This window comes from Athene noctua, chromosome 4 (assembly GCF_965140245.1).
Source record: "Athene noctua chromosome 4, bAthNoc1.hap1.1, whole genome shotgun sequence".
Classification (NCBI taxonomy): domain Eukaryota; kingdom Metazoa; phylum Chordata; class Aves; order Strigiformes; family Strigidae; genus Athene; species Athene noctua.
The window spans coordinates 62328369-62344658 of NC_134040.1; the positions used below are offsets into that span (position 1 = coordinate 62328369).

General features: G+C 39.8%; 1 protein-coding gene across 1 annotated transcript in view; it reads right to left on the reverse strand.

Annotated features, from left to right (window-relative positions):
- BMPR1B (bone morphogenetic protein receptor type 1B) overlaps positions 1-16290 on the reverse strand; it is a 78140-nt gene that overhangs the window by 22990 nt on the left and 38860 nt on the right. Inside the window, exon 2 of the mRNA XM_074905550.1 lies at positions 7761-7920. Coding sequence (XP_074761651.1) covers positions 7761-7903 — 143 coding nt within the window. The 5' untranslated portion in view covers positions 7904-7920. The remainder of the gene's footprint in view (positions 1-7760; positions 7921-16290) is intronic.

Genomic DNA, 16290 nt, shown 5'->3' on the forward strand with positions numbered 1-16290 from the left:
AAACAAAACACTCAGTTCACCAAAGTCAAAATTGTTTGCAAAAGGGAAAAAAAAAAAAATAAATAAAGAGTAGGGAAGTCAGCAGCTTTATTTCTTTTTTGTTTTTTGGTTTTTGTTTTTTTCTGACTTGCCATGGGACTAGCTCTTGATTCGTAGCTCATTTCTGAAAATTAAATTCAGGCTCCTCAAGCACTTTAGTTCCTATGAAAATTTTCCTCCAAATTTAGAAAGATAAACAAAATTAGACTGGATAGAGCAAACCAGAAAAGTTACAAAGCTTCAACAGTAAGGATAAATCATGCTCTTTACAGACAACAGTAATGAAGAAAAAGTGTGAGAGAATTAAAAATAGCAGGGATGAGCAGAATAACATTGGTACTGCTTATTTCTACCTCTAAGAAAAAAATAAACCAAGAAGTTTTCACGCAATGTAAAAGCTCATTATTTTATTGAAACTTCCTCGGGTATTTGGGCAAGAGGTAGAAGCGACTCTTCTGAAAAGAAAGAAGTCTTACTCTTACCTGCTTCCCCCCTCCCACCCCTGACCTCTTCTGGTTCACAGGATGTCAGATGGACCACACACTTCAAGGAAAGGGCAGGGCATACCCCTGCTGTTTTATTGATTACCCCATCTCACACCTGCCTATGGTAGAAATAAAACTGTACTTAATATTACAGTGAATCAGAAATAAGTCAGATAAATCTACATTGTCTCCAATGTGATGTTTGTTTTGATGACTGCACAAATAGAAACATATGTATATCACTGATACAGGCAAAGCAATACAAAAAACCTGTTCTTCGCTTCCTAGCAAAAATTTGCAGTATAGAATTATTATTTTCTTAAGCTCTGTAATTTAAATTCTGCATAATTTGATTCTGTGAATGGTGTGTAAAGAAGGAACTCAACCTGATGTTACTGAATACATCCAGGTACACATCCACTAACCTCCTCCACTAAAGCATCACCTTATTAGAGTATGGTGCAGGAGAACGATAAAATACATTTTGAATGTGATTACTAATAAGCACAGATTTGGTATGCCCCATATTTGCCAAGAGAGAATTTTTACAGCCGAGTCAAATGCCAGGAAAATAGAGGGAGTTAATAAGGGAAACACTGACAGACACTGGTGTAGAAGGTGCTGCTACAATTACAGATTACCAGAAAGAAAGATGTGATCTTAACTGAGACCTTTACTAAATGTCAGAAGAGAGGAACAGAGGCCAACCGCTTTGCAGCTGCTCACACAGATGTCCTCACTGGCCAACAGCCATTTCTCACAGAAGATGCAATACTTCAGCTACCAAAACTTGACTGCTGAAAGTTTCCAGTCCTGCTCTGTGTGTGTGTGTGATGCAGCAATGTCTTTCCCTCGTTCAGTGTCTATCACAAACAGATGGGTTAAATAACTTGATGAAAAGATTCCTTATCTTTAATTTTATTTGCAACTGAGTCCATATGAGTATTATTATTTTTGTCCACTCCTCCTCTTTATGTTCCTGGTTTTGATATCAGAAAGAGCCACAGCATCTTTCCATTTCCATCAAAAGCAACATGACAAGTTTCTGCACTGTTTTTAAAAATGATCATAGATTATATTAGATTATATTATGTACAGAAACTGGGAAGTTCATATTCTTCTGTAAAGACTGACTGAAATAATCTAACTCGAAAATTGGCTGACTCCAAATCTGCATCTAGTTCACATATTTTGTTGCATCCTTCACTTAAGGAAGATGATGAAGGCCAAATTTAGCAAAACACTGTCTTTGACACCATCCATAAAACAAAGAGTCACTGTAAATGTGTTCAACACAGGCTAATTTTTCAGAAGAAACATATAGTTAGCAGCTGTGTATAAGGGAAATACATCAACACCAAGTGAGAAGAGCATTACACAGTTGTTGAGCCAGATAACACCTTCAGATATTTGCACAACTACTCTGAAGGCAAGGAGAATCATACAGGTGAAACAAAGCAAAGAAGTCGGCCCACAGTGGGCCACAGCAGCTGGCTGCGCTAGTCTCCAAGACGGTGATGCTGGTCTTACCACACATGCTCTGCTGTGTATGGTACCTTTTGTCTCTCTGGGTGCTCAGTGATGACCCTACACACAGAGAGAAAGGAGGGTACTCAACACATCCTAGCAGAGCATCTTTCCATATATCATACATAGGTCTACAATCAATATTTTCTCCATACTATTTGCCCATATTATTCTCCTGGGACTGAGACATGACCTGTCTCACCAAATGTGTCTTGCATTATTCTACTAAATCATAAATCAGATCAAACAGTTCTCCCTGACACATGGGGTCTCAACACAGAAAACAAGCCATTATGCCAATCTGTGAGGGAGACACCTAGAAACTGTCCAGGCTTCATGCTAAGTACATGAGATTTGGCAGGACTACAGACCTGAGAGTACAACTTGGGATATGGCAATAACAACAAGCATGGGTGTCTCTGCATTTACACCAGGGCTCTCTAGCACCTTTTACTTATGTGCAAAATCCATCTCAGTAGATGTAAGAACTATCAAGAAGCAGCCAGTCAAAATAAAGCTACTCATCCTTCTCTTTTCATTTTCGCTTTTTCTTTTACTCCTTTATTTCGTCTCCAAAATTTAAACACAGAACAAATGTTCTTTTTTTTTTTTTTTTTTTTTTTTTACCTTGACCTCAAGATTACACCACAGTTGAATTTGTATGATGTAGCTCCTTCTTCAATGCTAGGACAGACTTAACGTAGATATTTGTTGTTCTGAGGGGGTTTTTTGGCATAAGTAAATTCAATATGCAAGGGAAGTCTTAGGTACTCCAGCACTTCCGTACAATGACACCAAAGTACTCCACTCCCACATGCTAAAAATCTGAGAGTCATGCAACAGGTCTCAACACAGGGAGACTAGACTTGCATTACTATTTAGCTTGAGGATTATATTAAATACCTGATGGGCAAGCCCTGAACAAAACTAAGAACAAGGAATTTCTGAGGCACAGTTGAAAAGCATGGCAAGGAGACTTTGCACTTCCAAACACTTGAGGCAAAGTCACCTACTGGGCTGTGTATGAGACATATGGCTGTGGCAGAGGGGGCAAGTGAAGACTGGAGCTTGCAAGAATTTGTCTCTGTTGACCTTTGGTTTTTTGTTTTAATCATCAAAGGGGACTTAACTGCCTCCAGTACAGCCCTGTAAAAATGATTACATTAAAAAATAATAATAGACATAAAAAATTTGAAAGGCTAACTTGTAAGATCTCAACATAGCCTCTTTATGAGAAAATGTTCAACTTTACCCTAAAAAATAAAGTTACTTAGAAGAAAAGTTGCCTGAACTCAGTCCTCTGGTCCACTGCTGAAGTCTTCTTCCTTCTACATATCAAATTACAAAGAAAATTCAATACTATCATCTGGAGAACAAGAGAACGAAAATAACATCACTCAAGTGAATTATCACCTCTGGTAACACTGAAAAAGAAACTTAATTTTTTTATTGCTTTAGATAACCAAAGCTACCTCAAGACAGTTGGGCAGAAACACAATCCTGACCAGTAGGCAACAGATAAGAAATTAAACTCTATCAGCTCAATCTTTAAAACTGCCAGCATTTATTTATGAATGGAAAATAAAGTACAACAAGGTACCTAAGCAGTCCCTGCCTTTACTGCAATCCTATTACTGTCAAAGCCAATTAAATCTAATACGACTTTTTAAAATATGCAATTAATTATGATTAGACAAAACAGCCCGTTCGTTCACTTGGTACACACAAAACTTAGAACAGTAGAACGAGGTCCTGGTTGTGTTCAAAACAGCTTTGAGCTTCTTTACTGAAAGCCTTTTATAAATTCCACAGATGTTCAGAAAGAAGAATAAAGTTCCAACATGCTGAAGGTTAAGACATGCTTTACAAGCAGACGATTACATATCTTCTGCAAAAATCTTGTCAGGGCCCTGAGCACACTAATGAATTTCAATTACCTTGAGTGGCCTCACCTGGGATCCCCCACCCATACACACCCCTTGACCGGGGGCACCATTTAAACTCAGGTCTGAGAATCTAACCCCTCGTAAAATGATAGTACAGGAGTGTCTGTCTTCAGCCCCATCTCCTGCCTAGATCCAGACCACTACCAGCCACGTGAAGGGCCATCAAGGGAGCTATCTCTGTCTGTTGTGTCCAGGTACCCTTGGGGGAATGGGGTTCTGGTGGGTGAGGATATAACTAGCCCTAGTTCACTCTCAGCTCCTGGCTTGGTCCCCTTTCACTGCTTCCTGACACAAACCCTCTCTGGATGAGGTGACCCTGTAATGGGTCTTCCAAAACTTGTGCTTGTGGATTGTCCCGTTTCTTAAAGTACACTCTAAGTAGAGCTACTGCTTTTCTGTCGATACAGAAAGCAATCTGCATTTTAAGCTGCAGTGTTATCCTGAGCTCCCTCAAGTATTATTGGTCTTAAGCTGTGGAAGTATAAAGAAAGGGAAATTCTCTATAGAAACACAACAGGCTGTTAGAGGATTTGATACAGATGTGGTTAAAGAATATTGACTTTTAAAATTCTAAAAATACAATCACAGAGAGGATTTTAAATGGCCACCAGATGTCCTCATTTTTATATAAACACAGACTACTGGTACTACTACTTGTATCTACAGGCAGGATCTACACTTTACTAGATAAATATCTGTGGTAGCAGACCAAAATCTTCAGGTGGGATGGCAGACTTCTTTTTGAGATAGCTGGTCCTATTGCAATCACGATTAAAACTATTTTATTCTAAGAGGTTTAATTTAAACACAGCTGCAAATGCTTTCCCATTGAACTTTTAGAGCCCTCCTTGCTCCTGAGTCCACAAAGGCACACCCTGCTTTGGTGAGAGCCCTGGTAGGGACAGTGATGCTCTCCAGAGCCCAAGCCCTGCCTATGGATATGTCTTGTGAATCTCTTGGATGTCAAGGCTTTGCCAGGCCCTTGGAGCCCCAGCACATGCTGGCTCATTGCGGCAGGTGCACCTGCCCCAGGAGAGCAGAACTTCTTGGCTCCGGGCTGCCTTTGCTCTCGGGGCCTCGCGGTAGTTGGGGCCGTTGGCCAGTGGGAGCCGCTATTGACCACAGGTCAGATTGGGCCTGGGGATCACTGGAGTCCCCTGGGGGCCATTCTGAGCTCCTCCCCTGGAGCAGCAGCTGCAGTTGAGGACTCTCCCCTTGGGTCAGGACGCTGCCCAAGGAAACTCCTCGAGGGGCCTTGGGTCGGGACGCTGCCCTGAGCAGGTCCTCGAGGTTGAGAGCCCTCACTTGTCAGGTGAGTGATAAAATGTTTCGGGTTGCCGTTAAACCCTAGGTAGCAGGGCTTTGTAAAGCGTTTCGGGTTGCCAACCCTAGGGAGTGGGGCTTTGTTCTGCGTTTTGGGTTGCTGTTAAACCCTAGAAAGCTGTTCTGTTCTCTTCTCACAGACATTCGAACCTGTAATTTGTGGAGAGCTAGTTAACTGTGTTAATAAGACTTTTTTTTTTTTGGTGGTGGTTGGTTGTTTATTTGAGAGCATCCATAGCACTCATCCCTTGCAGGGCTTGCAGATCCAAGTTCTGCAGGTTCAAGCACAGCTCAAAGCTTAACAGACTGATAGAGCTGACAAAAGGTTAATTTTTTTAAAAAATATAAAATGTAGAAGACTTTTTAGTGGCTATATCTGAGGGAAACAGATAAGGATCAGTTAGGATTAAGTTAATTTAATTCTTTGTTTTGTATTACTCCAAACTCTTCAGCAATTTTTCACTTATGCTGTGCTCAATGGGCAAATGGCAGATACTGCTCAGGTGACAGCTCCAGATAGGACAGAGGAGCAGCTCTAATGCCAGTCTTTTGACTATTTCCATTTTCCCAGACAGAAAAGTGATTAATATTTGATGGATAAATTCCAGTTTCAATTATTATTTTGATGTCTAAGTTAGGAAAAAAAAAGTCACTCAGGTAAAACATTCAAGCCTGAATGTGCAAAGTATGAAGACAAAAGAGGTTATAACTTTGTGGTTTATTACCACCTAACTGCCTATCCTTGGGCATTAACACCTAAAACCAGGTTTGGTATTTGACATTGTAAGGGGGACTCTGAAGAGTTTCCTTAAAGTACTTCAGTGAGGAGAAAATGCACAAATCCATTTTAATAGGACATTTACTATGAGTTTCTGGTAATGTGAAAAATACTTAAAGTCAGTGATGCCAATGAAGCAATGGGCAACAGCAAGACTACCCAGCTGGGCTATAAACCTTATTCAGTGGGTTCCTTAACATGGACCCTTTTTGGTGTCCTAATTCATGGATTTAAAAGTCATCTGCAACTTCCCTGTTACTGTGTGTGAGACAGCACATGTGAAAGCAGTGACTCTTGCTGGGCAGGAACAGGAAACAGCTGATTCACACTGCAGGGGATCTGCAAATTGATATCAGAGTGGGTTTTTACAGCTTTTTAAACTGACTGCCACGTGAAAGCAGTTACGTCTAACTCCTGGCTAGAGCATGGGTTTGAAGGAAGAGGATAGAAAGTGGAAATGGTATTTACAACTGTCATCAAAACTTTGATACACTTCAGTGTGAAGCTGCAGGCTAAGCAGAATTAAGGCTACAAAACAAGACTCAAAAATCCAACAGAGCAATCAGTATCTTCAGCAACCTTAGCCAACCTTAGCCTTTCCCCATCTATCTTCTTAATGTGCTGCCTTGAAGAGCTGATGCAATGTTAGACTGCCTCTTCTCAAACAGCACTGCATATCCACCTGGCATGTCCAGCTGGACTCATGTCTATGCCCTGCTTTGATGCTTTTCACAACTCCGTTAGGCTATAGCTGATGGTGTATCCAGTATCTTACTCGCTCTAAGTAAGCAGAAAACTTTAAATTCCATGTGTGGAACGTGAAGAACTGAGCCCTGCTTTGCTGCAGCTAAGCAAACTGTGCATTCCCCCAAAGCTAAGACAGGTGTTGGACCACTATTCTCATTTAAAAGCAATAGTATGTGTCCAGTCAGAGCTGCTTTTGGGTGGGGGAACAGCAGCTTGGTCTCACCAGGAGCACCCTCAGTCACCTCTGCTGCTTCAGGCAGTATCAATGCAACACTGACCAAGGCTGAGCCTTTAAGGGAACCGTGCACAGCTGGACATGCCTCTCCCCGAGGGAGGCAGAAGGATCTGAGGAAGCAGAATCCAACTCAAATTAGAAGTTTGTCGTACTCTAAACACAAAACCAAACAGAAGACTATAGACAGTATAAGAAAATGCTCAACACTTCACCTCAAGAAAAAGATCACTTCCTTTTTAGCATGGAAGCAAGGAAAAAACCAAAGCTTCAAGGAGCTACATAAGATATCTCAGCTATTGCAAAGACACATACCAAGAGCAGGATTCTATAAATGGTGTTCCATAGAGAGTGATTACAAATTTATAAGCATTTACTGACATTTTAATCTATCTCCATTAAGTCTCCTCTCATTAACTGCATGCACCTTTAAAAGCAAACTCCTACCTTCAGAATATTTCATATGTAATGAATTAATACAGGTATTAAACAGTAAAGATTTAAACACACTAACATAAAAATATAAATATGTAGCTGATACCTAGGTAAATTACCTCTGATTTCTAATCACAATATATAAACAACTCACATATTACTACTTAAACTAACACCCAACTTGGGACTGCTGAGCTACTATAAATAGGTTTTCCCATGTTCCACTACCAAATATATATCCCACAAACCTGCAGGTACTGTTGACTGAGTCCTCAGGACAGTGGTGGTGGCACTGACAGGACAGCTTCTTCTGCGGAGGGGCAGGTGCTGTGCTCTCACCATCTTCTTTTCTGGTCTCCATGCTCAACTTGCCAGAACTTCGCAAGGGCATGTTGTCTAGAAAATTGGCTATAAATATAAGGGGGAGGGGAAAAAGAAACAGTTCTAGGCTGTATTGCAAGATTTGGAATGAAGGCTTTAAAGTATTTCTATCCATCAAAACTTGAGAAAGTTATTTGAAGAGGGTATTCACTACAGAGCTGTTTTCTGTAGAAGCCTCTGAAATGGTCACCATGTTTAAGGCTTATTGGGCCTCAGTGGCATTAAATCAAAGGTGCTGATGTTCAAGTTCTGCTGCTGCCAAAGAGATGTTGTGCTTTTCAGACTGCAGAGTTCAGCTTTTCCCCTATTGCATTATACAGGCCAAATCCTTGGTTACACCTTCATGTTTTCTTTGTCTCTATACTTGGCACATATCTACACCCACTGAACCACATAAAAATGAATGGGATTTATGGTACACTCCAGGCAGAGCAGAACATGGGCATACAATTTAATAAACATTTAACAGAAAGTGTTCTTTCAAGTTCAACAGCACTTTCTGTCACTGAATTGCATAAGCACTACTTGGAAAACAAGTTCCTTTCTATAAAAAAAATAAAATCTATAAACAAAGTAAAAGGCAAGAATGTGTTTTAGCATGAACAATCCTGAAATATATAGAAGTGATTACTTCTAAAAATACCAAAGTACTGAATCTCCATGGAGCTGGTGGAGTACAGCTAGAGATGTTGGTGATGGGCTAGGAGCTATTTAAGCGACATTCCCCCTCAGCTCTACTCACAAATAGCAGCTTTCAGTGCTTTTGAATATTTTAAGCTTCAAAGATAAAAATGAGATCAGCATGAAAAGCTTAAACTGACAATTTCTCACTTTCCTTTTGCTTCCGCGTAAGTAATCTTACTAAAGGGTCATTTATAAACAGCTGTCTCCAAGAGAGTAGTTGAAGAGCAGGCCTGAAATTCCTGGTTTACTGTTAAATCTTTAGAAACAATTGGCATTATTATTATTTTGATTGGCTTCTGAACTGCTGCTTTGATTCTAATTAAAATCTTCCCCAAACCACCATCATCATGAACGATATATCGTGGAAGTGTATCCCTACAGAGATGGAGTGGATAAACAGGTAGAGCTGATAGGAACAAGTAGTTACACATCAGGGCTTGGATGGGAAACCAACAATGGACACAAGAACAAGGTCCTGAAGCAGTGAAACGCTGGAGGAAGAGCAGGGCTGTTCAACCAGCCAGTGCCCTTAGATAGAACTAACAAAGTCCGGCCTGTGCTCCTGGTTCCATGGGAGCAGCCAGTGCGCTGAGCACAAGTGTGCATGTCATGCCTCCCAGCTGCACACCCCTCCCTTCCTCTGGCAGGGAAGCCCTGCAAGTGGACAGGCACTGGCAACAACTGGCAGACAGGCTTTAGTTTTCTTCAGTGTAACAAGAGATGTGCAAGCTTGTCCCTAGCAAACCAGGAAAAAGCTGAAATATGTTAGCTGTAGGAAAAGTGGGGCTTTGCACATAACAGCTCACTTAAAGGTTAGCTTTTTGAACATTATAGCCCTTCCACTCCTTTCATATTCCTTGCATAAGAAGTATATTAGTAATATTAAGGTGATGCATATAAAGACAATCATTCACCATATCAGACTAGAACACCTATGAAATACAAAACACATATGTCTTGATCTTTGCTCGGTACCTATGTAGTCCACTGAAACCGACTGGATTTTTGATTAGCCCACCTCTTAACGTCAAACCAGAAAGCTAGTTACAGAACACATACAAACTATGGGCTTGTAAACCTTGTGTTCAGCATCAAGATACTATCTGGATTCACGACACAACTGGATGTTGAAGTCCCATAGTGTTTATTCTAATATTTGGCGAAATTAGAACTAAATTAGTTCACTCGAGATGTATTGTGTATCTGTGTACTCATAGCTGTACCTTAAGACTCAATAGGTGCTTAAATTAAGAAAAAAATGCAGTTAGTTTATCTTAATGTAATTATGATACTTTGAAATGCAGCCTTCTGCACAACAAATTAGTCTCAACAGATGTTTGTTCCATGGGTCACAGGATTAGAGATTACGTAAATTCTCTTTTAATCAGCAATTTTTGTCTGTATCCCCATTCAGTGGTAACAATTAATATTTCTGTCAAGGATTTTCAGACCTCTAGCTCATGACACAACAGAGTGAACTTCTAATTCATGGCACAACAAAGTGAACTTCCATCCCTTGAGGCAACTGAGTGCAACAGTTTGTTCTGTGTATCGTTTCCATGGCTCTTTCTACAAACTATCTACAGTTTCAACAGGGATTTTTCCTCAGCTGGGAGTGCAAAATCAAAAGCATTTAACACCTAGCACAAAAAAATAAAAGGTTTAATTACACACTTAAAAGTGCCTCAAGATGTTAAATTTAGACAACTATGTACCTTCCTCATAATACACACAACTGTAGGTCATTCCTTTTTTCAACAAATGTGTAAGGCAGTCACAGTCCAGTGCAATTTGTGTCCATCACTCACTGAGGATGTGATCATGAACTGCTTCTGCAGAACTTGCCATAAACAACAGAAACTTACATCCTGAAGATGGCTGTAGTCTTAGTTAAATTAAGACAGGTGAGAGCTGCTGAATTAGAATCAGAAATCTGAAGTACCATCAAAGCATCAAAAATGACTATTCAGCAATGTAGTTTGGTTTTTAGAAAACTTAGGACAAATAGGCTGGCATTCAAACTTACACTTTCCAAGAGTTTTAAGTAGGGATGTAGCCTGGGATTTTGTTTTCAGCTAATGCCCAGGGTCAAAACTAGTGTAAAATCATTCCAGTTTAGTGTTGAATACATTAAATCAAATAAAACTAAAAGAGGTAGCAACAAGATAATTTCAATGAGGTCCATTACTATCTTCTAAAAAGAAAAACTCCTCTCTGTTTTCTTGTTCCTTTCATGCCTTAAATTCCTGGCTGCTACCTAAAAAATGGGCAGACCTTTTGCCTTCGAAATTCAGATGCCTCACCCAGCAGATGACTGTGGAACATACAAGAACCCTTCTTCTCTCACTTGGGAGTTGAGTTTCAACAAGGTCTTTTATCTTCTATGTCTGCTTGACTTCAGATCAGAAAGATTTCCAGCTCTGCCTTCCCCAGAATGTAACATGAAGGCAGAAACCCACAGGAGCTTCCAGTCTGGCAAGAAGTTCCTCCTGATTGCAGCTGTGAAACGCAGTTTGAGATGGTGAACAGCCTACTCATCTTGCATTTACTGCTGTGCTGTAACAAGCACATGTTGGTCATGCAGCCCTGGCTCTGTCTAGGCATTAGAAGCCCTTGGGATTTGAAAGCTCTCCTAAGTAGCTATGTCCAAGTGCGCTGAAAGCAAGAGATTTCAGGCTGTTTAAATTTGGCTGCTTTTCTGCTGTGGCCTATTCTGTTGCAGTCTGCTTATGGGCCAGCTTCCCATCCCTGATGAACCGAGCACAGCTTGGGAGAACTGCAGCAAAAGTGGAATCACAAATAAGGTTACTGTAGTCTGCTGAGAAACTTACTGACTGCATCAGGGAATTAACCAAAAAGAGTTGAGAGCCATCAGACTGGTATACCTTCATCAAAGTTCATTTTCTCAGTTTATCCCTCTTTTTCCACTAAAATTCACCAGCATGTACACAGCACCTTCCACCAGGACAGGCAGGCAACCAGCAGGGCTTTTCTATCTCTTTAGAGTACTGCCCCCAGGAAATATTTTCCTCTATAGGACTGGGACCATTCCAAATTGTGATGTGGTGTGATGGTCTCTCTTATGAATCTCTACCTGAGAATGGGGACTGTGTGCTCAGCAGCAGCATGTTACTGTTGTTTCTAGATGTGTTTGTGTGTGTCTCCATGCTTTGTTTCACCTAAGCTCCTTTACAGACAGACACATCTACAAAGATCCTGAAGCCAGGAAAAGGCAAATGAGGAAAATAAAGTGCTGTAAAATGAAAGCATTACCCTGGATGACCATGAGAATGACTAATGTCTAGTCTAAACCCCTACTAACCTCCATGCCAACAAATAATCCTTCTTAGACATATTCTTCCATTTTGCTTCCCAACTCTCCTAGACTTTGTGATAATCCATGAGCACTAAACTTTCGTATCTAAATACTTTCTCATGTGACAAACCACTGTGGTTTTTCAGTTTGTTTTGCTATAATATTTTTTAAATGATAGAGAAGTGATCACAGATCCCCACCCCATAATCACACTGAAGTAACAATCAGGATTAATTATATCTTGATTTTAAATAATGATGGTTAACACTGGTTTGACAGGTCTGTAGACAGTGGTACCTTGCACACAGAAGAAAAATCACCTATTTACGCTTTTCATTGACTCATGTGGGTGCAAAAAAATTTGATCAGGATAGCCCATCTCTTGGTGTACGTTCAGTCCGCAAGCTCTCTGCCATGGCTGCCAAATAAGTACTTCAGCCCCTGCCAACTGTACCATAGTTATGCTATTTGGACAGGAATTTCTCCACTAGGATCTGGATAAAGCCCAACAACTCATTTCACACCGGCCCACAGCCATCAGATGGTAATGACTTTTGGGCCCTGCTCTGATTCAACAAGTCCGGTAATGTAGGAGGTGAAAAGCTCTGTATTCTGTAGTCCAAATCTTAAACCATTCTGTTCCCAGAGGATGAATAATTAGCAATAGTTATATTAACAGATTGATTTCTGTGGCACAGCTGTGTGATTTGTGTGCTGTCTATGCACTGAAAAAGCAGCTCTTCCATGACTTTGCATGGGTTTGTCAGGAGTAAAAGGCAGAAGTGCTCCTTCCCAAAAGAGAATCTAAGGGCCGCAAGCAAGTCTGTCCAGAAAAAAGAAAGAAAAACCAAAACTATCAGAGTGCTGTGCTCACTCCTCTTTCTACACAGGGTAATTGCAGCCTCAGGTTAATGCAGTACCATCCATTTGCATTTTCCCAGGCCAATAACAGCAATGTTTGGCTAGCCACAGCACTCACTGACAGGGAGCAGTGCTTACTGCTTCAGAAAAGGCACACACCTACGATGTTTTGCGCATCGTGGAATGGCGGTTTCAATTGCTGCTTTGGACTGGAAATTAAGTACGCTCATACAGAAGTGTCTGAACAGTAATTAAGAAAAAAATCCACCCAAACCTCAGAAGAAAATCAGTCAACTCAATAAAACTGTTGGATGGAAATTTTAAACCACAAGGTTACTTCATCTATACCCTACACTAGTCTATAGTTAGTGTGCTTTTCCTCAAATCATACTTTCTAATAAAATGCACAACAATCAGGCAACACCCTACTAGAGTTTCCTATGCTATATCATAAACTACAGCCTGATGACTTCCTAGCAGGCCAGGGTTATACCATCTCATGATTTAAGGGAAAGGGAAATAACTAACTGCTAACTCACTGTACTTTGCAGTCATCAGATAAAAGAATTTCCATGGGATATTTTTTGGCAAATAGTCAGCAACAAAAACACAGTGCAGTTAAAGAAGTTGAAATAAATTATACCTCTTAACTCAGCCTGATCTACTGTATAAAATAGTTAAGAGGTAACAGTAAAACACTTTTTATTAGTGACAATCATAGAAAAGGAAAAACAGATCATGACAGTTTTCCCTTTGCTGGATATTCAAGGCTACCTTAAAACTCAAGGAAAGGTCAGATGCTGAGACCTGCATATTTTTGATCCAAAACCATGGTAAACAAAATCTGCTGTAAAAACAACAGAAACATGAAAACAATATGCTTTTATTTTCAGTGTGAATGCTTTGCACAAGTGAGCCCAAACTGAGGTTGGTATCAAGTGGTGTTTGAAAATAGCTGTACCCTGATATACATCCACTGTAATAAACTGGCATACTAAAAAAAATGTAGCGTTGTTGGGCTTATGTGTGATTTGCTTCATTTCCCACCTATGCTGGATTTCCTATATACCAAAGTATGTAGAACCTACACTTTGTTCCTTCTCATCTGTGTATTTCAAAATTTGGGGTGGTTTTGCTTCTATTCACAATGCAGATAAGTAAGGTTTACAATCTGACGTAATTTTAAACCATCTACCAAAGTAGTTTTCTTAAATACAGTTTCAGTCCATATTCATAGAAGTGCCACTGAGTGCTGATAAAGCTACACATATACAGCACTGTAAATAACGTATTTATTTCGCAGAAATTGCTTTTGCATATGGTTTGAAAGGGATAAGCGCCCTTCTCCAAAAAGTCTGTTTAAACCATCTTAATTACACGTGACATTATTAGCTAAATTAGTTAAGTTCAGCATGGAATGTAACAAGCTGTGACAAAGCCACTGAGACAAGACCCTTCAAATTAATATGCATACCATACTACTCGCACCTTAAAAATGCAAAGGCTTCTTTGGTGTCATAGCCCATGGAAAATGCACATGTAATTTGCTGTCCACCATTACATCACAGTTTGATTGAGTGTTACTTTTCCTGGTTTCCTCTCATTTCTGCTATCCACAGTTAATCTTTGACATATTTTGCATTTGGAAGAAAATTAGAATTGGTTAGCACATTTTTCATAGCATGAGATAGCGTACCAGCGGAATAGAAAAAAAGCACAAAAGAAAGACATCTTTAAAATTTCCAAAGGAAAGTACATGCAAAGTGTTTTAGCCTGCCAGCTTTCAGTCAGTAGTCTACCCCTACCCACTGTAATTCCCCATTAATAATTTCCCCAACTCTGTCAAATCTCTCACTTGAGTCTATCTTCTACAGTTCTTTGGTTTCCATCTATAAATGTTCCAGGACAAAGAAAAGCTTTTAAAATGTAAGTAAGATTTTAATATTTGCAAAATGAATGAAAAGGTAATTCACATAATTCTCACTAAGATATCAACATACTTTCTTTAATCTCTTTTCAAGAGCCACATTTTACACAGCAAAGGTAAAATGTGTCAGAACTTCCACTGTTCTTTTCTGAATTGTGTGTTCTTGGACAATTCAAAACAAACAAACATTTTGCAAACAGTTGTGTAAAAGCATTACTTTTTGATGCATGTATGAGGCTCACAGGTAATAAACCTGAAACAGCGAGATGCAAGTATCTCAGGAATACTAAGGTGAGATCCAAGGTCTGACCTGATTCTTGTGACTTCATCCCCGCAAGGATTTTGAGTCATAACAGGCCATCACTTGAAAAAAAAAACACCAGAGGAGATGCAGGTGCAGCTAGATCAGACCACTTCTCATCTCCCCAGAGTGTTAGTATTTAAGGTACCACAAAATACTTAGAAAGGGATATTTATTTCAAAGGCACATAGTCTAGCTTTGTGAGACAACATGCAGAAATCGAAGTTTTCCATGGTGGCATTACTTTATATATTGCTTCATTTATCAATTTGGTTTATATTAAGCACCTATATTTACTTTGCAGGATAGCTTCAGACAGAAAATAAGCTACTAAATAGGCAGTGTACAAAGGCACATCAGAGGGGATAGTCTCATGACTTCATCGAACTTCCAATATTCCTTACCACAGAAAACAAAACTAACTGTTGCAGTGAAACTGCTGAAGCAGTTTCTTTGAAAGAGGTTATTTTTATGTCTCAACACTTTTACATACCTGAGCTTTTTCATCTCTTTCTCAACAGCATCCTGGGAAAATGTCTAACTAAATGTAATCAAAACTCATGAAACTTATGCCAGCTGCAAAACCTCATCTCCCAGCTACGAGCATCACCTCTTCAAAACAGGGAATGGAAGTTCAGGTACAAAGATGTGAAACAAGTAGTCTGGATATTTAGCTACAAACAGCAGAGTCTGTGCCACACTCTTCATTTAGAAAATTTTTATGTAAAGAAAGATAAGAAGATTGCTGTTAGCATCCAAAGCTAGTTATTTCTGCTTTTAAGCTGCAAAACCCCACATACACTTGTAGTCCAAGCAGCAAACACCAAATGCCACCATCAGAAGATTATGTAAACATCACTACAAGCAATCTTGAAAAACTCACCTGAACACTAGCAATAGGGAAAAAATACAGACAGGAAGCAATGCAATGTGATACTATTACTTCTAAACTATGCTTTGCTATCTGATCTTTAGGAAAGCATCAAAGATCGCAGTGGGCAAGCTGTAGATTTTTACTTCTTATCGTTTCAGATGATATTTAGATTGAGGCATTCCAACGATGGCATTTAAAAGAAACAGCAACAGACAGCTTTGACCCTGTGGCTCTCTTAGATATATTTAATAAACCATTGTCACTCCTGTTCCCTTTTCCAATGAAAAGAAACCCAAGAGCACCATACCAATAGTCAAGACAAAATTAGTGCTTGGAAGATAAAAATATCAGCTAGTCATTCTCACCCCAACATCAAAGACTGCACCTGTATGTTAAAATATAATTAGCATGTGCACATGCCATGCCTGCAGAAG